This window comes from Mastomys coucha, unplaced genomic scaffold (assembly GCF_008632895.1).
Source record: "Mastomys coucha isolate ucsf_1 unplaced genomic scaffold, UCSF_Mcou_1 pScaffold11, whole genome shotgun sequence".
Classification (NCBI taxonomy): Eukaryota; Metazoa; Chordata; class Mammalia; order Rodentia; family Muridae; genus Mastomys; species Mastomys coucha.
Genome location: NW_022196893.1, coordinates 12,996,924 through 13,023,440, shown reverse-complemented (window position 1 = coordinate 13,023,440; position 26,517 = coordinate 12,996,924). Strand labels below are relative to the sequence as shown.

At 49.6% G+C, this 26,517-nt stretch overlaps 1 protein-coding gene, 1 long non-coding RNA gene and 1 other non-coding gene across 9 annotated transcripts; 1 reads left to right on the top strand and 2 right to left on the bottom strand.

The window, feature by feature from the left end:
• Positions 1-1,471: 1,471 nt before the first annotated feature.
• On the bottom strand, positions 1,472-6,212 carry LOC116081629. The gene is made up of 2 exons (XR_004114940.1): positions 5,851-6,212; positions 1,472-2,656 (listed from the first exon to the last, which is right to left on the bottom strand). It is a non-coding gene; the product is annotated as an uncharacterized LOC116081629 (long non-coding RNA).
• A 7,291-nt stretch (positions 6,213-13,503) lies between these two features.
• Positions 13,504-25,214, top strand: Cenpm (centromere protein M). 7 transcript variants are annotated; one of them, XR_004113000.1, is made up of 7 exons: positions 13,504-13,626; positions 14,040-14,119; positions 17,018-17,110; positions 18,570-18,649; positions 19,252-19,343; positions 20,370-20,517; positions 24,790-24,901. XR_004113000.1 is itself a non-coding variant. In XM_031350438.1 (6 exons), the coding sequence occupies exons 1-6, from the start codon at positions 13,570-13,572 to the stop codon at positions 24,967-24,969; spliced, it is 582 nt and encodes a 193-aa protein (XP_031206298.1). In that variant the 5' UTR covers positions 13,504-13,569; the 3' UTR covers positions 24,970-25,214. The 7 variants fall into 7 exon arrangements, 3 of the variants coding, with proteins under 3 accessions (XP_031206298.1, XP_031206311.1, XP_031206308.1); XR_004113018.1 differs by lacking the exon at positions 20,370-20,517 and having other exon boundaries at positions 19,198-19,343; positions 24,790-24,846; XR_004113006.1 differs by lacking the exon at positions 20,370-20,517 and having other exon boundaries at positions 19,184-19,343; positions 24,790-24,846.
• A 494-nt stretch (positions 25,215-25,708) lies between these two features.
• LOC116083055 lies at positions 25,709-25,815 on the bottom strand. Its single transcript, XR_004115573.1, has one exon. It is a non-coding gene; the product is annotated as a U6 spliceosomal RNA (small nuclear RNA).
• Positions 25,816-26,517: the final 702 nt, after the last annotated feature.

Below are 26,517 nucleotides of genomic sequence, written 5' to 3'. Positions count from 1 at the left end.
TCTGGCACATCCTGCCCGCCAACAGCTCATAGTCAGACCCCTAACTCTCAAGTTCACCCAAATTGCTGTCCTCATAGCTTGCCCTGTGACTTCCAGTACCTTACCCAAGTGGCAAGGAAGATGGTGACCCTACCTGATCTGGGCCCTTGGTCACGGTCACCTTCAACTATAGGATCAGTTCACGTCTGGCTCCAGGAACTAGAGCAGTCTGACCAATCAGGGCATCCCAACCAGAGCTCACATACTTTGGGGCCAGTAAAAGTCTACCTTCAGAACTTTCTCACCTTTAAGAGACCGCCTCGTCTCAAAAAAAAAAAAAAAAAAAGAGAGAGAGAGAGAGAGAGAGAGAGAGACCGCCTCATGGTCCTCATCTTTTTTGTTCTAGAAGATTCTTTATTGAGTTTTGGTTTGGTTTGGTTTGGTTTGGTTTTTGTTTTGTTTTGTTTTGTATAAAGCAGGATCTCGATAGGCAGTGGTGGTTCGCCCCTTTAATCCCAGCACTTGGGAAGCAGAGCCAGGTAGATCTCTGTGAATTTGAGGCTAACCTGATCTACAGAGTGAGTTCCCAGACAGCCAAGGCTATGCAGAGGAACTAAACCAATCAAACAAACAAAAACAAAAAGACAGGACCTCCCTATGTAGCCCTGGCTGCTTTGAAATTTACAGAGATCCACCTACCTCTGCCTCCTGAGTGCTGGGATTAAAAGCATGCATCCCCACTCCCAGTCCTAAGTGCACTTTTTAACTGGACACACTGCCACCCAGTTCGAGACTACATTCCCCAGCTTCCCTTGCAGCTAGGATGGCAGAGGAGATACATATAGTTACCATCACCAGAGAGTCCTCCAGGGAAGCATCACCTCCCAGCCTCCCACCCCACCCCCACCCCCATCTCCCTGATGCTCAGGTGCTCAGGATGCTCAGAAACCATGCTGAGTGGGCAATGTCTCAAGTGTGACAAAGCAACCAGGGGAGCCTTGGGGTCCCTGAATGGAAATGGACACCAAATCAGCTCTGGGCACCGTCTCTGTGTTTAAACCTGCTGTTTTGCACCTTAGTGACTGACTTTCTCTCCTAGCCTGTCCTCTACTTCAGGGACTCCAGTGAACACGTGTCCCCAGGAGCTGGAGAGACAGCTCAAACTCTTCCAATGAACTCAAGTTTGGCTCCCAAAATCCATGTCAAGTGGCCCACCACCTGTAACCCCAGCTCAAAGGGATCCAATGTCCTCTCCCCCCAACCCCCGCAAGGGCATTTCGAGGCGTTTAACGCAGCTTCTAATGGGTAGCCTGCCAGATGCTAAACATCTTCCTCCCCTCACAGGACTCCCCTGCCCATAACCAACAACAGCTGGTGCTGTCCGCCGAGAATCTCTGCTCACCTTTGCTGAGATTTGATGTTACCGGCTCCAATGCAGGGACCACTAAGCTGTTGTATTTCTCACAAGGACCCACTTTGAGAAAGAATAATCCTGCAAAGGTGGCCATGGAACCTTTATTAGTGTTGCATAAATGAAGCCTCAGCAGGAGAGAGGGAGGGCAGCTGCCAGGTTGTCTGCAAAGTCAAGTCATGAAACCTCTACACAGGAGCTTCCGGGGTGGGCAGGGCTAAACTCAACCCTGGAAGTGCAGCCTAGGACAGGGAGGGAGCGTGGGCAGCCTAGGGGAAAGGGTGGGACCTGCGGTGGACAGTCCTCCCACTGCCCCACTGAGCCCACTTTGTCCCCACCACTGCCTGCTCTGCCTGAGGCCCCAATCTCTCCCCTCCTCCTCCTCCTTCCTCTTCCTCCTCTTCCTCCTCCTCCTCCTCCTCTTCCTCCTCCTCCTCCTCCTCCTCCTCTTTCTCCTCCTCCTCCTTCTCCTCCTCCTCCTCTCTCTCTCTCTCTCTCTCTCTCCCTCCCTCCCTCCCTTCACCCCCCTCTCTCTCACTCAAGCACACATACAGGCACACCCTTCCCAAAGTCTTGCCCTTCTGCACACCCCCACCATACAGTATCACTCATTCTAAGCCTGAGCCCTCAGAGTTGGGTGGGGCTGATCTATACCAAGCCGGGATCCTTCTGAATTAGATTCTTTTCCTGGGTCAGCTTTGAGGACTGTCCAGCTCAGCTGCAAGGCAGAGATGGGAGCAGAAAGCAACTGAGAGTTCAGTGGAGCGGTCATACCTGACTCCAGGTAAAGTGTTAGAGGGAAGACAGCACAAAGGTACTGAGGGCTAGTGAAAGATGTCCCCAGAGCTAGGAAGGGAAGGCATGGTGTGAACGGGCTTGACTCTTGAGATTTTGATCTCACAGCAGCAAGATTCAAGTGCCTGGTTTCTACAGAAAGGGGCTTCCCTGAACAGCATGGACCTCTACTGGGCTGCAGATGGATGTATGGAAAGATCAAAGGAGCAGTCCTCTGTCAGCTTGGAGGGTCTCAAGTACCCAGGCAGTCTTAGACTTCGGGGCCTCCGAAAGCCAGGTTGTCCCGCATCATCAGCGTCTTGCGGAGATCACGGTCCACCAGGGGGCGCTGCATGCGCCACTTGTGCGCCTCCTGCAGGCCAGGCTCGAAGTAGTAGATGCAGGCTCCAAAGCCCACCAGGATGAGGACGGAGATGACCAGGTAGACAGGCACAAACCAGTCCAGAAAGTGCGGCATCGCGCCAGCTTTGGCTGCCAAGACAGACATGAGGACACAAGAAAGCTCCTTTGTAGTAACCTCCCAGAAAGAGAGAGCCACGCGCCTTCCAGCATCAGATGGGGAGTGCCTAGGGGAGTGGGGGACAGTACCTGAGCAGACCTCAAGGTGGATTCAGCAGCTCAGGCCTTCCCCCTTCAGCATGCACTATGCTATCATCTTCACACGAGAACACTCAGCTCCTACTCATCCTTCAAGAGATTTATAGCCAAGTGCTGCGCTGGCTCCAGGCCCCATCTAACACCAGACGGAGAGGAAAACCAGTACAACTCCAGCGCAGGTGGTGATGAACATCCATTGATGATTAATCCTTCCTTGCTGGTGGGGCGGGGGCGGGGAGGGGGTCTGCCTGCGCAAAGCACTCACTGAAAGAGGACAAGGCTCAGAGGAGCCTCCTCGGCTCTCCTCACACCATGAGGCCCCGCTAAACCTGCTCTTTGCCAACACCTCCACCCACCCACTCACACACACAACGATGACTTGGGCCACAAGCAAGTTGCAGCCTGGTGAACTTAACAACCGGAGTTCAAACGCTCATCCCCAGGGCACCTGATCTGTTATCAACAGAGTCTACACAGCCTTATAACTTGGCCATGACCAGGGGTTCTCTGGCTGTAAATGGGACGACAGCTCCTGAGTGGTAGGGGCTCTGAGGCTGCTTGGTGGGTTAATGTATGTAAGATTTTCCAGTGTCTGTCACGTAAGTGCTATAAGGCACTCTTACGCTCTGCCCTTCCATTTCCTTAGCGATAAAAAGAGATTGAAATAGGATCACTTCCTAAGTCCATTGTAAATCAAACTTTAGCATTTTTATTTCGTGTTACCTATCACATATGTGTGTGCGCTCACACTCATGCATGCATGGGAGCATGAGCACATGCATGAGAATGAGGGTCATAGCTTGAGTGTGGTGGCAGGGGGTTAACTCTCAGTTGAATTGTCCGTATGTGTTCTGGAGATTGAGTTCAGATTGCCAGGCAAGGCAGGAAGTGCCTCCAACTACCGAGCTGCCTCACCAGCCACGGTTTGTTTGTTTGTTTGTTTTTAAATGTTTTAATTGGACATGGTGGCACACACCTATAATCCCAGCACCCATAGGCAGAGGCAGGTGGATCTCAGAAGCTGATGCCAGCCTAGTCTACAGAGTGAGCTCCAGGACAGCCAGGGCTACACCCTGTCTGGAAAAAAAAAAAAAAGAAATTCTTAAATGGTTTTAAAACAGGGTCTCATATAGTCTAGGCTGGCCTCAGTTTGACAATAACCTTGAACTTCTGCTCCTTACGCCTTCACTTTCCTAGTGCTAGGATCACAGGTTGTCACACCACACCTGGTTTATGCAGAACCAGAGATCAAACCCGGGGCTTCATGCAGCCAGGCAGGCACTCTACTAACTGGGTCCCCAGCTCCACACTGTGGGTTTCAGATAGTGCCATCTCGGGCCAACCCTGACACATAATCAGCACTCCACCTGTGTCAGCGACTGTCACTTTGAAGGAGCCACAAGGGAGAAAGCAGGAACTTGGAGGGGAACATGTAACTCCATTCACATTTGTCATGTGAACCCAGGCTCTTTAGACTCTGTCCCTACGATAGCTTAAACGAGAACAAAGCTGGTAGAGCTGTCTGGGGAGGATTAAGAGGTGTGGCCTCGTTAGAGAAGGTATGTCATTGGGGGCCAGCTTGGAGTTTTCAAAAGTCCACACCATTCCCAGTCCCCACCCCTTCTACCTATGCATCAAAATGTGAGCTCTCAGCTGTTCCTGCCACCATTGCCTTTGCTCCACCTTCATGTTCTCTACCCCTCTGAAACCATGAGCCCAACTTACTTTCTAAGTTTCTTTGCTCATGGTGGTTTTTGTCACAACAATAGAAGTGTGTGTGTGTGTGTGTGTGTGCGCCAATCACCTGCTGCCATGCAAACCTCATCTTTCTGTCTGCTTTTATTTCCCCTACACTGCTCTTTGCATCTTTGTTTATTGGGCAAACTTCCATTTAGTCAATCACATTCAGGTATAGAAAGATGCAGGGCTCCATTTCCCGCACCCCTACACCTTCCTTAGGTCTAGGAAAGCATAGTCCGAGGAGCCCCCTTGTGTACGCTTGGCGGGGACCTGCATTCTCACAGAGCTTAGCCAGGGCATGTTGGCTGGGTGTTACTGTCCACAGACCCAGGACAAAACAGAAGACTAGACAAGCTCTTACAAAAGATTACCCAACTGAGAAGTGGTGAACTAGACCCCATTCCCAGTGGTGGCCTGAGGTTTGGGTCTCATACCACAAGGGAAAGCTTCCCAAGCATGAGGAAATGAGAGCCACTGGGGCTTCTAGTGACCGGGAAGGGGAATGCGGGGGGGGAGGGGGCAGTGGACAGAATCACCTCCAGAACAGGCTCAAGAGAAATGCCATCATTCTAACCTCCAAACTCTAGCTCCTCCTGTCCAACCCCTGCACACACACCCCCAACCGCCTCCATTCCTAGGTTGTCTGTAACCTTGTGGAAGGGAGAAATGTTGCTTCCTGGGTCCCCCCTTGCCCCCAGGGTTTCCTTGGCTGTCCTGAAATTAGGGCAACAGCTCCAGATGCCCTATTTCTGGAGGGATAGATTAAAGGGCAGTCATTGTCTAGAGTCAGGACTAGAGCGGCAGAGGTGGAGATGGGGTGTAGGGTCCAGCATCCTCCCAGCATCGGAAAAGCCAAATAAAGACTGCAGAATTGCTGGGTGCTGATGCTGCGGGTCCCAGGACAGGACAAAACTTAACTGTGAGAATGAGAGTCTGGGACAAAGCAGTGTTTATTTCACAGGCAATATTATAGATCTGCAGGGCAGAGCTTGGGGTCCCTCCGCCTTCCCAATACTCTAAATAAAAATCCATGCGTTCCAGGGCAACAGAGGATGCCTAGACCTTCTCCTGATTTCTTGGGGGACTGGCATAATTGAAGGGGAAAAACATTCATGGGCCATCTCTGTGACCTTGGGCCACTCCTCGCCCTCTGTGCTGCAGGTTTCCGTGTGCACAATGGCCGGGTGGCTGTGGAGGTTGCCAGATGATCTCTAAGAAAATTGCCAAACCTGTTTCAGTCCAGGTCCTGCCTGGGACAGTATGAAGGTTGTAGAGCCCCACTCCCTGTCTCCCAAGCCACTAGCAATACTGCATGCCTGCAGACTTACCTCATACCCGTAGATGCCTGTTCTGCAGTCTTTGCACAGAGCCAGATGCCTCAGCCTGAGCCGCTCAGTGTTGGCCAGTGAACTCAATTGCAGCTGCTGTCCCCAGAGACACTGCCATCTGTGGCCACTGTGGGAGCTAGAGGCAGAGAACGACGGGCCACTACTCCCACGGGAGATGGAGCTTGTCTGGTCTGGAAGCCCCTGAGCGGACTAAGAGGCAGCAGTCTCGGGCTGGCTTGGCACCCTGGTACCTCTCCTTATTATCAAAGACCCTTCTCTCTGCACCCCCACATTCAGGATAGCAGGAGGTGGGACCTGTCTCAGCCAATCAGCAGTCAGACAGAGCAAGGGCTTTATCCTCTGTTGCCCTGGCAACCAGCTTTCTTTTCTGGATCCCTCTACTGTACAACAATGACAGGGAGGGCAGAATTCAGGGAGGATGAGAGCCACCTAGCAGGGACTAGGTCCCAAGCAGAAGGGAGGAAACAGAGCAGACTAGGGTGTCTGGCAGGTGGACAGGGACACACCAACAGAAACAGGCAGTGCTAATGAGTGATGACCCAGAACTGAGAACTGAGAGCCAGCATGTGCTGGCTCCATGGATCTCTTGCTCTTGGTTGGACACTGTTGTCAGTCCTTCATGTCAACAATCCCACTGGCAAGCTAGCCTGCTTTCCCCGGTGCCTCTGACAGCTGCCCTCCCCCTTCTGCCTTATTTCGACAGATCGCCAGGCACAAGCATCCCCGGCTTCCCAACCAGTGGACGTTGACCTACTTGACCATGAGTCAGCCCAGACCCAGAGAAGTGAAGCTGCTGCATTCAAAGTCAAGGGTGCCGGGCGGTGGTGGCAGACACCTTTAATCCCAGCACTTGGGAGGCAGAGACAGTCGGATTTCTGAGTTCAAGGCCAGCCTGGTCTACAGAGTGAGTTCCAGGACAGCCAGGACTACACAGAGAAACCCTGTCTCAAAAAACAACAACAACAAAAAAAAAAAGTCAAGGGCAAGATTGGGCATATGATACTCTCAAGCCGTAAACCTGGATTACTGCCCCCAACCCCCATCAACTATATCTCTAGTCTGTAGCTGGCAAGATGTCTCCTTCAGCTCAAATTCCATAAACACCAATGTCTGTCATCTCAAAAAGGTAGAGCATCCCTCAGGACGCAGAGGTACGGAAGAGGGTTTAAGGGCCTGGTTCCCCAAAGTCTATTCCCAGGAACCCAAGGAGAGGCAGAGGGAAAAGGCGGCTCTGGGACCCTCAGTCCCCTAATATGCCACCATGCCACCTGCTCTGTCGTGGGTCTTTCCCAACACATGTGGTTAAGGAGGATGAGGATCCAGGGGATTTATTATTATTATTATTATTATTATTATTATTATTATTATTATTATTATTATTATATGTAAGTACACTGTAGCTGACTTCAGACACACCAGAAAGAGGGCGTCAGATCTTGTTACGGATGGTTGTGAGCCACCATGTGGTTGCTAGGATTTGAACTCAGGACCTTTGGAAGAGCAGTCAGTGCTCTTACCCGCTGAGCCATCTCTCCAGCCCGATCTAGGGGATTTTTTAACCTTCAAGTACACCAGGGGAAGTAAACCCATTACACCTATAGATCTTTTTGCAATTATCGCATTGCATGTTACTCCAGTATTATATTTGTGTACCGTGCTGTGGTCTGTGTACGGAGGTCAGAGGTCAACTTGCATGAATTAGTTCTCTTCCACCAATGGGTTCCAGGAAATGAACTCGGGTTGTTAGGTTTGAGACAGCAAGTACCCTTGCCTGCTGAGCAGCTCATTGGACCAATTTTTTTCTTCCTTTGGTGCTAGGGTTGGAACCCACCACATCACACACACAATGTGTGAGCTCTGCATCACCACACCTGGCTTATGCAGCAGCTTTCTTTTATTGATGTGATTTTGAGAACTTCACTACGTAACTCTCCCGATCCCGGAACTCACAATGTAGACCACACTGGCCTTGATCTACCTGCCCCTGTCTCTCAAGTGCTGGGTGATAGGTTCTTTCTCCACCAGTGAAATGAGCCAATTCAAGCCAGATTAGGATATATTAAAAGTGAAAGTGAAAGACCCCTGGGGGAGACCCCCACTCAAATCTCAGGAGGACGTGCACCCAAGAATCATGAGAGACCACATCTTGATGTAATTACAAGAGGTATATTTTAATTTTCAGGACGCCCTGGTTCGGCACCACAGTTATCTCACGCAGGAGATAATGGAGCCGACCACGAGGCTTGAAAGTTAGGGGTTTTTATAGGAAAAAGGTCTGAGGGAACAAAGGAATCAGTGTGGTCATACATGATTGGCTAGTTCAAATATTAACTATTATGTGCAGAACAGAGTGGAAAATTCCTAAGGTTGGTATTAATCTGAGTCAACAGAGCATCTGACCTTAAACCATATCTGAGAGGACCAGATGGTCCATTACTTAGTGCCGCCAAGCACGTCTTTGCAGGCCCGGGCCTTGGACATGTCCTCATTTGCCTAGACATGTTTTCCTCTATGTTTATAGTTTTATGTCTTCTTGACCTGCCAGCTCTTATGATATCTAACAACTTGCTTGTTCCTTCCCAGGCCTATGTGAGCCAGTTTGTGATGGATTCTTTGGCCCATAACTTTTCTTCCTAGTCAGCACAGGTCTAAAGCTTTAATTTTTCCTTTCAAAAGCAGGTTTATTGGGAAGCTGCTCTCAAGAGAGTTCACTGGCCCCAAAGACTGAGGCCAGGGGAGTCGTCATAGGGAAAAGGGGGAGGGGAGAAGGGAGAATGAAAGAAAGAGAAGGGGAAAAGACAGCCAGAAAGACCAACATATCCGGATTAAATAGGAAAGAGCCACCGGGCAGTGATGGTGCACGTCTTTAATCCCAGCGCTTGGGAGGCAGAGGCAAGCGGACTTCTGAGTTCGAGGCTAGCCTGGTGTACAGAGTGAGTTCCAGGACAGCCAGGGCGATCCTGTCTTGAAACCCCTCCCCCCCCAAAAAAAAAGAAAGAAAAAGAAAAAAAAAGAAAAAAGAAAGAAAGAAAGAAAGAAAGAAAGAAAGAAAGAGCGTCTATGGGAAGGGCAGCCCAGCCCCTAAACTGGAAAGTTCAGGGTTGGGGGCAGGGTATGCCAGGTAGGGACTGAGGGATGCTGGAAGGATCTGGAAGCCGGGTCTGCTTTGATATGTAAAATATGCACCCATTCCCTTGTCCTTGTGAAGCTAAACACTGGGATTAAAGGCTTCCCCGGTGTGTATAGTAGCTTCATATGTGTCAATTATGCCTCAAAAAAAATTTTAAAGTGTGTGATAAATGGTTCGTAGGTATCATTTTAGCCGCTAATTCTTTTAATCATAGGAAGACTTCATGGGGACTTCAGTGTGTAACAGAGGTAAAGCCAGGGTGGCTTCTGTTAAGAGGTGAGATCTCTGGACTGCAACATTCAAATTCCCCATAGACAGCCCACCAGAGGCTCATAGAAGCCAAGCTTAAGAAGAATGTTAGCTAGGTAGTGGTGGCGCACACCTTTAATCCCAGCGCATGGGAGGCAGAGGCAAACGGGTCTCTGTGAGTTCCAGACCAGCCTGGTCTACAGAGCTAGTTACAAGACAGCCAAGGCTACATTAAAAACAAACAAACAAACAAACAAAGAAAAACCTGTCTCGAAAAAAACAAAGAAGGAAGAAAAAAGTCGACTCAGAAGTCTTTTGAAAGTATCCATGAGATGAACCCTTGAGGCCTGGGCCTAGCCTCCTGTGGTCCAGATCCTGCATCACAGTAGAGCACCTACACAGCCACCCTCTATATCACTGGCAGCAATGACAACTACCAACTGTCCGACCCGTGGGTTCCCGAGGGACACTTACTGCCCGTTTATCTGTCACCTTCGCCTGTGGCTCCCTGGCTCCTTCCCTCATGACTCTCCACCTCAGCTGCTGTTTAGCTGATAACTCTGAGAAGCTGATGATACCCCTGAGACCTGAGTCATCCCCCACAACAGTAGGCCTGCTTAGCAAGACATCAACAGATTCACTGGGTCTCAGCCTAGAACCTGCTAGAAAAGCCCAGACCAAAATCCAAAGTCTTTTCATGGCCTGTGACTATAAAAGGACATTACCTGGCCCCTCGTCTCTCCCCCTCCCCCTCTCCTCCCCTCCCCCTTCCTCCACGTACTCCAACCTCAGCAGTGCTCACTCTCAGAGGTGCTCACCACTGGGGGGTCTTTGCATCTGTCATCCATCACTTGGGGGAGGGTGTCTCTCTGTACCTCAAGTCTTTCTATGAAGCTTTTTAGTCTTTATTGGCTTCTCCCCTGAGAGGCAGAAATGGGTCCCAATATCTTCCCAGGGAAGCCTCCCTTGTCCTAAAGTAGCTTCCTGCCATCCACCCCTGCCTCGCCTGCTCTAGTTCTATCTTTGTGGTATCTGTTAGTGTCTGACTTTCAGGGAGCCCCTTCAAACACCATGCCACTAGAGTCAAAGTGCTACCTGTGAGGGGTGGGGGACTGCAGCTCCATGAAGGCATTCAGTTCCTTCTCTCTTCACATGGGACAAGTTTAGTGTACAGTGGTGTTTGGGCTGGTTAAGGGGTGAGACCTTGGCTCTCTCAGATAACGGAATAAACACGATGTCATTACCCTTACCTCCTCCCATTGCAGGCTTGACATTATGTCTGGTGTATCTGTAGTCCCAAGCTCAGGCATTCAATCTGATATTTATGAATGACTGCCTAATGAGAATGAATGAATGGATGGATGTAAAGTAGTTCATTCATTCAACAAGTATTTATTAGCAACTGCAATGTACCACTTTTAAAATGGGTGACAAAGTCCCTGAGCTCCTGTGTCTTTGTTGGACAGACAGCCAATAGACAAATAATTGTTATGGAAACAATCTAGAGCTAGGGAGAATGGTGCACACCCTTAGTGTACTTGGGAGGCAGAGACAAGCAGATGTTTGTGAGTTCAAGTCCAGCCTGGTCTACATAGAGAGTTCTAGGACAGCTAAGGCTACATAGTGATACCCTGTCTCAAAAAACCAAAACCCAAACAAAACAGAAAACAATATAGAGAGACGGCTCAGTGGTTAAAAACACTTGCTACTCTTGCAAAGGAACCAGCTTCTATCCCTGAGCACCACAAAACAGCTCACAGCCAGCTATAACTCCAGTTCCATAGGAGTCTGGTTCCCCCTTCTGGCCGGCATAGGTATTGCATACATGTGGTGCACTTAAAGGCAAAATACTCATACACATAAAAAATATTTTTGAAAGGAAAAGAGAGAGCAATCTGTTATATTCCCTGATCATTTCAGGGTGTCTCTTGCTGGCCTGACCAAGAAAACAAGATCCTGACAGCTCTGTACCCAGGCCTTTGCTCAGAGCTGCTTTTGCAGAAAAGGAATAAGATCACATCGATTCCGGAGCAAAGAACAGACAGGTTTTCCAGCCACTAGAAAGCCACCTAAGAGGGGGCCAGATGGTGGTGGCGCACACCTTTAATGCCAGGACTCCAGAGGCAGAGGCAGGCAGATCTCTGAGCTCCAGGCCAGTCTGGTCTACAAACTGAGTTCTAGCTACACAGAGAAATCCTGTCTAAGGAGAGAAAGAAAAAAAAACTACCCACTAGCTGCATGTGATCGTTTGTATATGCTGGTCCAGGGAGTGGCAGTATTTGGAAGTGTGGCCTAGTTGAAGTGGGTGTATCACTGTGGGCGTGGGCTTTAAGACCCTCATCCTAGCTGCCTGGAAGGCAGTCTTCCGCTAGCAGCCTTCTGATGAAGATGTAGAACTCTCAGCTCCTCCTGCACCTGTGCCTGCCTGGACGCTGCCATGCTCCCACCTTGATGATAATGGGCTGAACCTCTGAACCTGTAAGCCAGCCTCAATTAAATGTCCTTGTAAGAACTGCTTTGGTCATGGTGTCTGTTCACAGCAGTAAAACCCCAACTAAGACATTGTACAACATTCACAGTGAGCCATTGTGAATGTCAACATTGGACATCCACAATGTTGACATTGTCCATGTCAACGGACAAGTATCACTAGCTACTGCATTTCATTTGATTTGATTTTAGAGACAAGGCCTCGTGTCCCAGGCTAGCCTCAAACTCACTATGTAACTGAGGATTACACTGACCTCCTGCCTCTACTGTCCCAGTGCTGGGATCATAGGTGTGTGCCCCACACCCTGTTTTTGTCATTCTGGGGACCAGACCCAGGGCTTTGCTTATCTGAGGCAGGCACCCTGCCAAATGAGCTGCACCGACAGCTCGTGCCGTTTCCATAAAGTAAGTAAAGCTGTGTGCTCTTTATCTCTTCCTGGAAGCTCTTGCCTTCCGGCAGCGTCCAGCAGACGGGAATGAGCTAGATTACCAGTCTGTAAGTAGAACAAACAGACTCTCAGATGCTGAGTTCCTGATGATGACGTCAAGATTAGTGCCATAGAGAAAGCAAAAAAAAAAACCGGAAAGAGGAAAGGGGCCTGAGGGGTTGGGGGTGTTATTTTAAGTAGGGCCATTAACAAAGACCTCTCTGGGCTCTCAGAGACTGAATCACCAACCAAAGAGCATATATGGGCTGGACCTAACCGTGCCCCCACCCCCACCCCACAATCGTAGCAGATGTGCAGCTTGATCTTCACGGATACCCCAACAACTGGAGTGGGGAGGCACTGTCCTTGACTTTGTGGCCTGCCTGTGGATCCCCTAACTGGGCCACCTCGTCTGGCCTCAGTGGGAGAAGATGTGCCTAGTACTGCAGTAATGATGTGCTAGGGTGGGTTGGTACCCAGGAGTGACCTCCCACTTCTCAGAGGAGAAGGGTAGGAGAGAGGGGAGGGGCTTTTTGAGGGGTGGACTAGGAGGATGGGAGAGAGGACTGTGATCGGGATGTAAAATGAATAAACAAATTAATGGAAAAAAAGAAGAAGAAGAAGAAGAAGAAAGGCCCCTCTAGGAACTACTTAAGAAGAGGAAGGAAAAGCCGGGTGGTGGTGGTGCACGCCTTCAATCCCAGCACTTGGGAGGCAGAGACAGGCGGATTTCTGAGTTCGATCTTGTCTTTTATTAGGACATACTTGGCTGACATAGAAGCAACACTCCTACTTGAGGAAGAGGCAAAGAACGCCCTTCTCTACTTTTAGTAGACCTAATCCTTGACAATTTTCTCTAATGGTTTTCAAAAAATAATTTTTTTTTCTTAAAACCACACCGTAACCTCCTTGTCCTACATAAAGCAAGTCTAGTGCTGTTGGGCCCCATTTTGGCCCTGGTTTGGGCCTTGAGGACAAACCCGAGCCTGGCTCGAGTTTTGACAACTGTCTCAGTAAGCAGGGCGGTGGTGATGCACGCCTTTAAACCCAGTACTTGGGAGGCAGAGGCAGGCAAATTTCTGAGTTCAAGGCCAGCCTGGTCTACAGAGTGAGTTCCAGGACAGCCAGGGCTATACAGAGAAACCCTGCCTCGAAAAAACCCTTAAATAAATAAATAAATAAATAAATAAATAAATAAATAATAAATAAATAAATAAATAAATAAATAAATAAATAATAAATAATAAATGTGGGGGCATAGCGGTAACGGTCCCTTTAAGAGTGGCGGCTCAGAAAGCCACGCCCGGACATGCGTAGCACGCCCCGCCTACTGGGGCGGGACTTACGGCGGTTTGAAAGATCCGTGCGCGGCGTTCGGTGGCTCCGCTGCCTGCCGCTGAGATGTCAGTGTTGAGGCCGCTGGACAAGCTGCCCGACCTGAACGGGGCTACGGTCTTGGTAGGTGAGAGCAGCGCCCCAGGGCTGGCTTCCTGCAGCCTAGGCCGGTGCTCTTCCTCAGCCTCAGCGGGCACAGACTGCAGGAGAGGCCGGGGGGGGCGGGCTCATTGCTCTGGACCAATCGGAGCGGCGGCTCGCGAGGCTGAGGGACGTCTCCACCAATAGGCGCCCGGATGATTTTACAACCGGCGGAGTGGGCGTTCCAGTTCGAACTTGGCTTTCCCGCGTTTCCAGGAAGAGGCCGGGCGGTCCCTCCGAGACTGGCTCCTTAGGGGGTCCTCTTCTCGGGAAATGGCTCTCTTTGAGCCGTCTCTAGCTGAGTGTGTACCCCCTGGAGGGATTCCAAGTGCAGGGGCCCTCCAGAGGAGCCGCCCCGCTCGGGTCTCCACCTGCCTGGTTCTCTCCCTTCGCAGCTGGTGAGCACGGAGGATGCGCTTCTGCAGCAGCTGGCGGAGTCGATGATCAAAGACGACTGTGCGTCCGAGCTGAGGGTGTGAGTTGCTGAGGTTGTAGCCTGAACTCTGGGCTGGCCTAAGGGAAGGGAGCCTGAGGGAGAGAGGGCCCAAGCTTCTAGCTGCCGTCAGTCCTCGGCGATCCTGCCCACGATTGTGGAGCTGGCTCCTTTACAGGTCTCGCTGCCAACGTTCGTACGCCAAAAACACACTTAGGGGTTGGGTATTTTCTCAACTGAGGCTCAGAGTTTGGACGTCAGTATGTAAAAACAACGGGGGAGGTGTGTTTTGGTTTATTTTCTTTTTCCCCCCCGACAAAAGCAACGAAAGGGGGAAAGGATATGTGTGACATGGTTGTTGCTGCGGGAATTTGAAGCACTTCGTCGCTGTATATCCGCACCCAAGAGAAAGCAACGAACAAACACATGCATACTAGTTTTTAGCTGGCTTTCTCCACACTTAAGACAATTCAGAATCCTCTCCTAGGGAGTGGTGCCTCTTGTAAGTGGACCTGCCTTCCTACCCTGCAACCCAATTCAGAAATTACAAACAAGGGCTGGAGAGATGGCTTAGCGGTTAAGAGCACTGACTCCTCTTCCAGAGGCTGATTTTTTTTTTCCCCTGAGACAGGGTTTCTATGTGTAGCCCTGCCTGTCCTGGAACTCACTCTGTAGACCAGGCTGGCCTTGAACTCAGAAATCCGCCTGCCTCTGCCTCCCAAGTGCTGGGATTAAAAGCGTGCGCCACCATCACCACCGCCCGGCTGAGATTTTTTTGACTCTTGTTCACTGGTGAATCCCCAAGGCTTTAAACGGTAACTAGCACAGAGTAGATGCTCTGTTAATAACTGTTGGATTAATCTGGTAAATTCATGATCCAAGAAATGCTGAAAATGTTTGGGGCTGGTACAAGTGTAAGGTGACAATTTCTGAGGAAAGCTTAGTAAGCTAGCTCAGGGAAATGGAGTAGAAAATGGCAAACCTCTGAAAGCTTCACTGGTGGCACAAGGTACTGGCCTGGTATACCTGCAACAAAATTCTGAGAATTCTCTAGTGCCCCCAAATTTGGAGGAACAGTAATTACTGTGTATTTTCCTTTTTCTAACCTCATCAAGCTTTTAGGCTTGAGAATATGAAACATATTAGCACCAGCCCAATCTCATAACTCAAAAGTAGAAGAGGATTTTTGAAAATTCATTTTCCTTTGAACCCTGTGCTTGTAATTCCAGCTATCAAAGAAGCTGGAAGAGGGCTACGTATGTTTTATATGTAATTTTTCTTGTAGGCATGGTGGCACAGGAGGCAGAGGCAAAAAAAGATCAGGGGTTCAAAGATTAACTTCAACTAAGAAAGGTAGGGGCCACACCTGGTCTACATAATCCCTTTGGTATGAGGCAGATATGGGCTCATGTCTAAAATATATGTATCTTTGAAAAAGAATGACTTTTTTGTTTTGTTTTTTGAAAAGAATGACATTTTTTTAAAAAATGAACATTATACTCTTTAGTATTCCTTTAATTATAATCTAAGAAGGTTTTTTTTGTTTGTTTTTTAAAGGCCTGGGGCATGGTGTTGCATCCCTTTAATCCTAGTGCTTGGGATGCAGAGGCAGGAGGATCTCTGTGAGTTCAGGGCCAACCTGGTCTACATAGCAAGGTCCAGGACACCCAGTGCTACATAGAGAGATCCTGTCTCAAAAAGGAATGGGGGCGGGGGAGGAGGGAGATGGCCCGTTTAAGAGCACCACTGCTCTTTCAGAGGTCCTGAGTTCAATTCCCAGCAATCACATGGTGGCTTATGACTGTGCTGCGCCGATCACCCTGACTGACCAGCAGGGAAGAAAGACTAGCACACCAGTTCCTTCCAGCAACAGTTTACTCAGGAGCTGTTAAGTGAGATTTGAAGGATGTGCCCCCAATGGTCTGTGAGTGCTGCTTAAATACCCTTCGTAGGACTGCCCATGAGCCCATACCATGTCTTGCGCTATCATTGGCTACAGAGTCATGACAAAAGATCAGGCCACTGGCAGGTGCAACCCTCTTGCCAAATAAGGACTTGTTTACTCCTTAGCAGAAAAATGGCAGGCACCATCTTTAAGGCTCGGCAGCAGCGTTCCACATATGACCATCTATGAAAGGATCTGATGTCCTTTTCTGGCATATATGTACACATGCAGAAAGAGCACTTCAACATTTATAATAATAATAGCCAGGCGGGGTTGGTGCACACCTTTAATCCCAGCACTTGGGAGGCAGAGGCAGGCAGATTTCTGAGTTCGAGGCCAGCCTGGTCTACAGAGTGAGTTCTAGGACAGCCAGGACTACACAGAGAAACCCTGTCTTGAAAAAAAAGAAAAAAATTTTTTTTTAAAAAAAGAAAAGAAGCCCGGCAGTGGTAGCGCATGCCTTTAATCCCAGCACTTTGGAGGCAGAGGCAGGCGGATTTCTGAGAAACAAAAAAAAAAAGAAAAGAAAAAAAAAGAAAACAAAATAAAAGAGAATGCCATATATACAAAGAATGGGCAGAAGAATTGAAAAAAAAAAGCCTTCCAGTGGGTGTTTGGCAACTAGAGATCAAACCCAAATAAAGACTCAGCTGAGGTCACACAGCTAGCTAATGAAAACAGCTGGATGGAACCCAGATCTGCCTCATTGCAAAGGGACTCAGTCTTAGCCCCTAACCACCTCCATCCAGCACCCCTCCCGAGCCTGGTGTCCTGCGCAGCCAGCAGGGCTTGAGTCTTCCTATCAGAGCGGTCACTAACAGTCACTAGCAGCCCCTCTGGCAGGAGGAATCAGTCCAGAGTGGTTTGGGCAGAACTGCCTCCATCCTGCTGGGCTCCCGTTAGAGGCAGCTTCTTACCCTACAAAGGATTGTGTGTGTGACCAGGCCCTGTGAGCTGTATATGTGTGTCTAGTTCTGCAATGTCTTGTTTTTCAGCCACTTGGCCAACTCCCTCCCTTTGCCCTCCAATGTGAACCGGCCCCGAATTGACCTGATTGTGTTTGTGATTAACCTTCACAGCAAATACAGGTGAGAGCCAGCACAGGACTCTAGCTTGGGTGACTGCTAGAACAGTAACCTTGTGATGGGAAGGCAGGAGGCAGTGGGAGGCTGCCCCGGGCAAGGAGGGAGGACTTCAGAGTTTGGAAGATAAATCATGACAACATCACCCATTCAACTAGTGAATGTTCGCTGAGATGTGCTATATACACCTAGCAAGAGAGAAGGAGACACCCCTACTACCCCTGGGGTCCTCTAGCCCAAGGATGCCTGTGTACCTCGTGCATCCCTAGTACCTGAGGGGGCCAAGAGAAAGGATTCCACCCACTACAGCTGCAGTCACAACTGCTGTGATCTGCCATGTGGGTTCTGGGATGCAAACTCAGGTCCTCAGGAGGAGCAGTTAGTGCTCTTAACCTTTGAGCCAGCCCAGATTCCTGCCCTTGTTTTATTTATTTTGTTTGTAGCTCTGGTGATAGAACACTGGCCCTTGCGCCCTTTGGTCAAGTGCTCCCCTAAGGTTTTCACGCCAGGGATTAAACTTCAGCACATGACCTCATAGATACACTAAACCAGATCAAACTACAGCCAGTCAGGAGTTGGACAGTATTTGAGAAAAATACTATTTTTAAACACACCACTATATTTGCATATGAAAGAAAAGTCCTCTAAGAATTACACCTCAGATTTGGCAATAGTTTTTTTTCGGGAGAATTGGCAGCAGGGGTGGTGCTAAGAGAAGGATTCTTTTTTTTTTTTTTAAATCTTGTGAGTGGGTATTTTGCCTGCATGTAAGTCTGTGTACAATATGCATGCAGGGCCCACTGAGCTCTGAAGTGGGCATTGGATCTCCTAGAACTAGAGTTAAAAACAGCTGGGAGCTGCCATTTGGGTTTTGAGGATTGAACCTGGGTCTCCTGGAAGAGCAGCAAGTGCTCTTAACCACTAAGCCATGTCTCCAGCCCCAAGAGAAGGGTTCTTACTGTTTGTGTGTGCGCCTGTGCACGTGTGTGCATGTGCACGTGTGTGCGTGTGTGCCTGTGCGTGTGCGCCTGTGCGCGTGTGTGCATGTACACATGCATATTTGCTGCTTGATTACTTTTAGAAGAATTCATTAACTTCTCTCTAAGTAAAACGAAATTGTAAAACAGGGTGTGTGGGGCTGGACAGGTGGCTCAGTGGTTACAAAAGTTTGGTTTTCAACATCCACAAGAGGTTCACAGGCTTTGGAAAACCCAGCTCCAGGAGACCCAATACCTCCAGCCTCCACAGACACCTGTATTTGTGAGGCTAGAAAGGTCAGATGTTCAAGGTCATCTTAGGGCCAGCCTAAGCTACATGAGATCTTGACACAAAGGGTGCACACACCATAAATAAATCACCAAAAAAGACATCACCCAGATTTTAGCTGGGCGTTCTGGTGTGTATCGTGACTGCAGTGTGTCTTTCTGTCTTCTGGTTGTTTTCTTGCCTGACTTACCCATCCCAGCCTGCAGAAAGTGGAGGAGTCTCTGAACCACGTGGACAGCAGCTTCTTCATGGGGAAAGTGTGCTTCCTGGCCACAGGGGGTAAGTGTGGCCTCTTCCTGCTACACCCCACCTAGCTAGAGCAGCAGCACTGACAGACCCTTGCTCAGGACTCTTGCTGAGGCGGCCTGCAGAGCGCTTCTCCTTAACTGACTACTGACTTTTATTTATCTTTTTAATTTTATGTATATGGATTTTTTGCCTGAGGAGGTCAAAAGAGGGTATGGGATCCTCGGGAACTGTAGTTACAGACAGTTGCAGGTGGTTCTGAGCCACCATGGGTGCTGGAATCAAGCTGGGGTCCTCTGGAAGAGCAGTAAATGCTATTAACTGCTGAGCCATGTCTCTAGCTTCATTTAAGAATGTACTTTTGGAGCTGGGCAGTGGTGGTGCATGCCTTTAATCCCAGCACTTGGGAGGCAGAGGCAGGTGGATTTCTGAGTTCCAGGCCAGCCTGGTCTACAGAGTGAGTTCCAGAACAGCCAGGGCTACACAGAGAAACCCTGTCTCCAAAAACCAAAAAAAAAGAATGAATTTTTGATGGTTCTCTATGGTGGTACTCACCCTTAATTGCAGTCTTTGGGAAACAGCGGCCGGTGGATCTCTGGTGGATGTAGCCTGAAATGTGCCTGACTTCTTTCCAGCCGGACAGGAGAGCCACTGCAGCATCCACCGGAGCACAGTTATAAAACTGGCCCACACCTACAGAAGCCCACTATTCTTCTGTGATTTACAGGTGAGAACCCTGCTCACTGCGGCCAGTATTATAATTCAGTACAAGGAAAGGGTGGTGAACAGACAGTGAGCCTATCAGGACTGCTTCCTGAACGGTCCCCAAGTCTCCAATTGAGATGACACCTGATGTGGAGGGAGGCATGTGATTGTGGTTTGAGGCTTAGCTCAAGTCTTGTGTGTGTATTTGGAAGTCCCTGTTAATATCCCACTCTCCTGCTGGAGGATCCGTTCTTAGGAGATAAGGTGTCAGGTCTGTCTCCTTAACCAGCGTATCGTGCTGTCGGAGTGCCTGGTCCTGAGCTCCACGGACTGCAGACCTTGTCTGTAATGGCATGTACTGTCGCAAGACAGTACACACAGCAAGTAATAGGAAGGGGCATTGGTTAGATGGGCAGTTATACAGCTGGGTGCATTGCTTCCATTCTGATTAGCTTCTGTAAGTGTGCTCACCAGTGAGCCCTGGCTGGCTGTCCAAGGGCAGGTGTGGTTTTCTCTCTATTGTCTTCTATTCACTTTATACCCTGCTCACTACCCCTCTTCCCGGTCACCCCCTCTTCCATTCTCTATTTTTATTTTGTGTGTGTGTTGTATGCACACTGTGGTGGATCATGTACCTGTGCATGCCCAGAAGCCAGAGAAGGGTATCAGGTGTCCTTTATTCTCCATCTGCCTAATTCCCTTGAGCAGGGTCTTCACTGAACGTGGACTAGACTTATTACTAGCAAGCCCCAGCGATCCTTCTGCCTCTGCTGCCCGCTTCCCTCAGCAGCAGTAGAGTTACTGGCACGCACAGCCATACACAGCCTTTGATGTGGGTGCTAAGATCTGGATACATGCTTCTATAGCAAGCACACTTACCCACCGAGACAACTCTGAGCCCTAGAGGTACACACTCCATTGATCCGTGTTGCTATCCAGCAGGAGTTTATATATGCTCCCTGGGAGAGTTATTGAAGGTTCTCTGGGCCTAAGCTGTCCTACCCACCGACCTGACTTGCTCAGTTGCTCCAAGGGATCTTTCTGTTAGTTTCAGGGTTCGTTTGGAACAGTTACATCCTGGATCTGGCACCAAGTGGCTCAGTGAGAACCAAGTCAGGACAGAACCCCACACGTCCTGTGGTCTGGGGTTTCCTGTTACGGGCTCTGTGGTCTGTACCAGTGATGGCAGAATTCAGGTGATCTATAAACTTAAGTGCAAAGTAGAACTTAGCCCCTCCATGAAGCCAGTCTTAACTACTTTGTGAGTTCTTTTGCCTACCCATTATCCCCCTATCAGTAGATAGAAAGGAGAGAGGGAGATAGAGATGTCTGAAGTCCAATTCTTTCTTCTTGTTTCTTCTTTGAGCACAGCTACTAAGAAATCATAACCAATCTCCCTTAACGACCCACACCACCCACCCTGCCCCTCAGGCCCCTAGCATTTTATACCCTCTGAAAAGTTCCCAGAATTCCAAACGTCACACAATCACAGAAACTGCGACTGGCAAAATCATGCCTCTGCTAGAGCATGAGGCAAATCGTAGTCAGCGGCTCTGAACAGTCCGAAGCAGCCTCATATCCCACACCTGGGATTAAGATGAAAACACTATTTTTTTTTTCAAGACAGGGTTTCTCTGTGTAGTCCTAGCTGTCCTGGAACTCACTCTATATACCAGGCTGGCCTCGAACTCAGAAATCCACCTGCCTCTGCCTCCCAAGTGCTGGGATTAAAGGCGTGCGCCACCACCGCCCGGCCGAAAACACTCTTACAATATTTCTGTGACTTCTTTTTTTTTTTTAAGAAACCAAAGTTCCAGAATTCTCACACACCTCCCCCACAGTGCCATACTAACCTTTGGCTACAATTGAGCTGAACTGGCCAAGAGTGTCAGTAGTAATAGCTAACTAAGTTAGCAGTTACCAACAGCTGGTGGTGCTGGGGCCGGTTGTTGGTTTATTGGTTGAGAGCATTTGCTGTTCTTACAGAGGACCTGAGTTTGGTTTTCCGCATCTACATAACAGCTCACAACTGTCTATAACTCTAGATCAGATACACTTTTCTATCCTTCTCAGGAACCAGACACACACAGGGTGCATAGATATGGATGCAGGCAGAATACCTGTACACATAAGAGGTACCGATGCTTTTGCTTACATGTTAGGGCCAACCTCATCACTCCTGTGTTCTGGTTGCTACACTGCCCCCTAGGTTACCCCTACGCCAAAGCACTCCGTTCATCGAACACCTGTCTTAGAAACAGTTGTTTTTAGAATCCCTGACTAGATCCAAGCTCTGTTTTCAAAGGTGGCACCCGGCACTCCCGACACACCTGAAGGTCTCCCGTGGCAGGCTTTCCTCCTAACAGAGCTCTGAGGAAACACTCCAGGAAGAACCATCTTGCTCAGTCACACACTGTTGTAGGTTAGGCCAGCCTGTGCAGCCGGTCCCCCATGTGGCCTACTTTCCATGAGTCACTTCTCAGTAGTTTTATTTTTTTACTGAAGAGTCATCTCTGCTCCATAACCCATGGTGGTGACTGTGGTGCCTGCTAACCTGGATGACGGGTGCTGGCACAGTTTAGCATATGGCCACAAGGTGGCAGGCCACACCAGCTTTTACGTTTTCATAGAGCTGATGGCATGGAGTAGAGCAGAGATTGGTTCAGCAGGTGAGAGCACTGCTCTCAGCCTGAGTTCTGTCCCTGGGACCCATATGGAGGAGGGACAAAGTGGGCTCCTTGCAAGTTGTCCTCTGACTTTTGTGCATGGGTTCCTCTGTGTAGCTTTGGCTGTCCTGGAACTCGCTCTGCAGACCAGGCCAGCTTCCAATTCAGAGGTCCTCCTGTTTCTGCTGGGGTTAAAAATCAACCAGCCTTTTCCTCCCCCAACCCCAGTGTAATTTTAAAAAGAAAGAAAGGGAAGCCCTGGGTCAAGTGTGTAGGGGAGTGTAAAAGCTCCTGTGTGTTCCTAGCTGGCACCCTGGCTACCGATCCCTGCCTAGAGTGCGGGCCTCCGTCCCTCAGATGAAGAGCCCATCTTTAGACTATCGGTCCCTACACACGTGTCTGAGTTAACCTTTTCAGGGCATACTCTTTGTCTTATCAAGTTGGAACCTCACCATATTTGGAGGCCCCCATGTAACAAGAATTGCTAGCTGTCTTTTGTGAGGGAACTACTCTAGAGCAGTGGTTCTCCACCTGTGCCTCCTGCCCACTAGATATTTATATTATTATGTAAAACAGTAGCAAAGTTATAGTTAGGAAGTGGCAGTAAAATAACTTTATGTTGGGGGTCACCACTGCATGAGGAGCCGAATTAAAGGGTCGCAGCATTAGGCAGGCTGAGAACCGCTGCCCTACGAGGTGTGTGATTCCCCTAGTGTTAGTTGTCTACTAGCAGGACCTGTGCTGGTGCTTGGAACACAAATAAAGCAAACGCTGGCCCAGTCTTGTCAGACTAGTGAGCTGGTTGGCATCCTGGCAGAGTATGTCATCCTGTATGACATGGACAAAGTCACGGCTGTGGTTAGAATGGGCAGGACGTGTCTGCACAGAGGCAGCCGTGGCGCTCAGGCCAAAGCAGCAGGAGGTTGAAGAGTCAGGCTTTGGAGGAGGGTTATTGAAAATATCTCGGGCTGGAGAGATGGCTCAGTGGTTAAGAGTACTGACTGTTCTTCCAGAGGTCCCGAGTTCAAATCCCAGCAACCACATGGTGGCTCACAACCATCTGTAATAGGATCGGATGCCCGCTTCTGGAGTGTCTGAAGACAGCAACAGTGTACTCACATATATTAAATAAATAAATATTAAATATATATATATATCTCATAGGCACAGTGTGCCTAACACCTTTATAGGCATTAGAGACACCACACAGAAGGAAACTGTGAAATATACATATATACATCCTGGCTGTGCTCTAGTCAGGAACACAAACAGGCCACCTGCGCTTGTTTGTTTGCAAAGTAAAAAAAAGAGTGACTTGGGATGCGAGCTAAGGCTATAGCTTCCCGAGCAGAGTGGATAGCATACCGAGGCAGGAAAGAGCTCATATCCCAGCGGTGGACACTGTGCTGTCTAGCAGAAGAATGCTTGTCAAGAGCGGTAAGCGCAGAGACCGAGAGCTTGCTGGTGTGTCTAGGGTCTTTGAGAGAGGCCTGGGCAGGAGTAGCTGAGTGCTGGGCTAGGGGTGGGCGGGGGAAATGTCATCAGTGATGGGCAGGTCCCTGAGTCGATAAAGATTCTGGCTTTTACTTGAAGGAAAACTGAAGCTGCTGAAGTTTGGAGCCTAGGAGGCCTGTGACTTTGCTCTGGCTGTGAGAGATGAAGAGAGGAGGGCAGAAACGAGGACAAGGTTTAGAGATTTTTCTGGAAGGATTGAGTGGCCTGGAGTCATTGGTGTCCAGCGGAGAGTGACATGGAGTGGCCCATAGTCACTGGACAGACAACAGAAAGTGCTGGTGGCCAGATGTGAGGTGACAGGAAGACAAGTAAGGGACAACTGAGGCTTCGGGCATGACAGCTAGTAGCATAGCACTGCCTGTAGAGATGAGGCAGGGTTGCAGGGAGTCAGTGCCGAGCTGACAGTGTCCTGAGGCCCCTGATGGAACATTCTTTGCTTTTCTGCAAATGGCTGTAAGTGTCTCTTACTTGCCCAGAACTCACTGGTTCAGGCTCAGACAGCTTCTTCACCCCTAGCTCCCCTGGGCCAAGCACCCCAATAAAGGGATTGCCTGTAAGTGACACATCCTGTCCAACCCCCTTCTGTTCCTGTGACTTCCTGCGGTGCCTGACAGTGGCTGGAACTTGAATGGTTGAGGTCCAACCTCTGCAGTGACTCCTCTGTGACCCTGTGCTTGGCCTTACCAGTCTTGCTCATCAAGTCCCCCATTTCCTCTTGATTGGGGCTCAATGTCTCTGGGTTTGAAGAGCAAGGTTGGAAGCTGCCCCGTGTGACTGTAAGGTACCCCGGTGTATGAATCAGGGCTTTTATTCCTACACAAACATCATGACCAAGAAGCAAGTTGGGGAGGAAAGGGTTTATTGAGCTTACACTTCCACATTGCTGTTGATCACCAGAGGAAGTCAGGACTGGAACTCAAGCAGGTCAGGAAGCAGGAGCTGATGCAGAGGCCGTGGAGGGATGTTCCTTACTGGCTTGCCTCTCCTGGCTTGCTCAGCCTGCTCTCTTATAGAGCCCAAGACTTCCAGCCCAGGGATGGCACCACCCACAAGGGGCCCTACCCCCTTGATCACTAATTGAGAAAATGCCCCACAGCTGGATCTCATGGAGGCACTTCCCCAACTAAAACTCCCTTCTCTGTGATAACTCCAGCCTGTGTCAAGTTGGCACACAAAACCAGCCAGTCCACCCGGCGTCTCATCCTCCAGCTCCACCTGAGAATCTTCCCCGAGTGTGGCCACGAGGCCAGCCACCCCCTCACTGCTGTTCTTTGCTCTTCCCTGAAGGTGGAAAGCTTTCGAGCAGCCATGGCACGGCGCCTGGTTCGCGTGCTGCAGATCTGCGCTGGCCATGTGCCAGGTTTCTCCTCCCTGAACCTGCTGTCCTTGCTGCGGAGCCCCCAGAACCCCAACCCAAGGAGCAGTGAGCAGTGCTGCCTTTCAGATGTTTTGTTGCCAGCACCATAAGTGGTCACTGTTGGTGAAGATCAGTTAGGGCCTGACAGGCCCGGAAGCAGCCTGCTCACTGCAGCACTTAGCTCCACCAGGGACTGCTGCTGGGCAGGAGTGGGGAGAGAGCCCTGCAGTTGAGACCCCACCAGCCTTCTGTCGTCACCCCACAGAGGCCCTGTCTAACGTCATATATCCACCTGAGATTTTGGAACAAAATGGCTTTTTAAAAAAGAAAGAAAGAAAATGTGTCTCACTCCCCACTTTGACTTTGCAGATTCGGAAACTGACTCAGTACAATTCCGGGGGCAGAGTGTGGCTTTCAGGAGCCCAGGGAAAATGTCGTGTGCTGGCCCTGCTTTTCTTACAGCCTGGCAGTTGCTCCCTGGCGTCTGTTTGCCTGGTGTAGGAGGAGATGGTTCTACTCATGTTGAGAGGACTGAATGGAATGGCTTGCTGCCTGAGACCACATCGCTTCCTAGGACTTGGTCTCTCTAGTAGATCACACATGGTGTCATGCCTCACACTGCAACAGCAAGGCGGTCAGCAAGCTAACAATCATGGTTTGTGTTTTGTTTGTTTGTTTTTTAAAAACTGGCCTGAGCTGTCGGGTTTCTCTGTGTAGCCCTGGCTGTCCTGGAACTCAGGTCCACCTACCATTGCCTCTCTGTGTAGCCCTGGCTGTCCTGGAACTCAGGTCCACCTGCCATTGCCTCTCTGGTGCTGGCTGGCAACGACTAGGCTCATTTTTTTTTTTTTAAATATGGAACGCATCATGAATATGCGTGTCATCCTTGCTCAGGGGCCATGCTAATCTTCTCTGTATCATTCCAATATTAGTATATGTGCTGCTGAAGTGAGCACTAGGTTGATTTTTAAAACTACATTCACATCAGGAATGACACCCACAAGGTCAGAGTGTGAGAAGTAGAGTTGAAGCCGTGCGGTAGTGGCGCACACCTTTAATCCCAGCACTTGGGAAGCAGAGGCAGGCGGATTTCTGAGTTCTGAGGCCAGCCTGGTCTACACAGAGTGAGTTCCAGGACAGCCAGGGCTACACAGAGAAACCCTGTCTAAAAAAAAAAAAAGAGTTGACACTGACATTGCACACAATAGGTTGTAAAAGAGTTGAGTTGGTCCTCTCGGCCAGGTCTGATGGAGGCTTAACACACAGTAGCTGAGGGTGCTGTTGAGAGAGCAGGGGAACCAAGACCTAAGCTTACTGCCCTTGGATGTGGAAAGGACTATAACTCCTTCCAGAACATCCCAAGGCTCCGCCCCTACTATGAAGTTAGGGTCAGAATTACCTCTCTGGGTTTTGTTTTGCTTTTGTTTTTTTTTTGTTTCTTTTCAAAACGTTTTCTCTGTAGCCCTGGCTGCCCTGGACCAGGCTGTTCTTGAACTCCGAGATCCACCTGCCTCTACCTCTTGAGTGCCCGGGACTAAAGGCGGGTGCCAACACACCCAGCCTGACATACCTTTCTGTCTCGAAGGTTGCCCCCTGCATCCCAGTAGGGACCTTAGTTTCCATAGGTTCCCTTGAGGCCACGCACATCACCTGACACT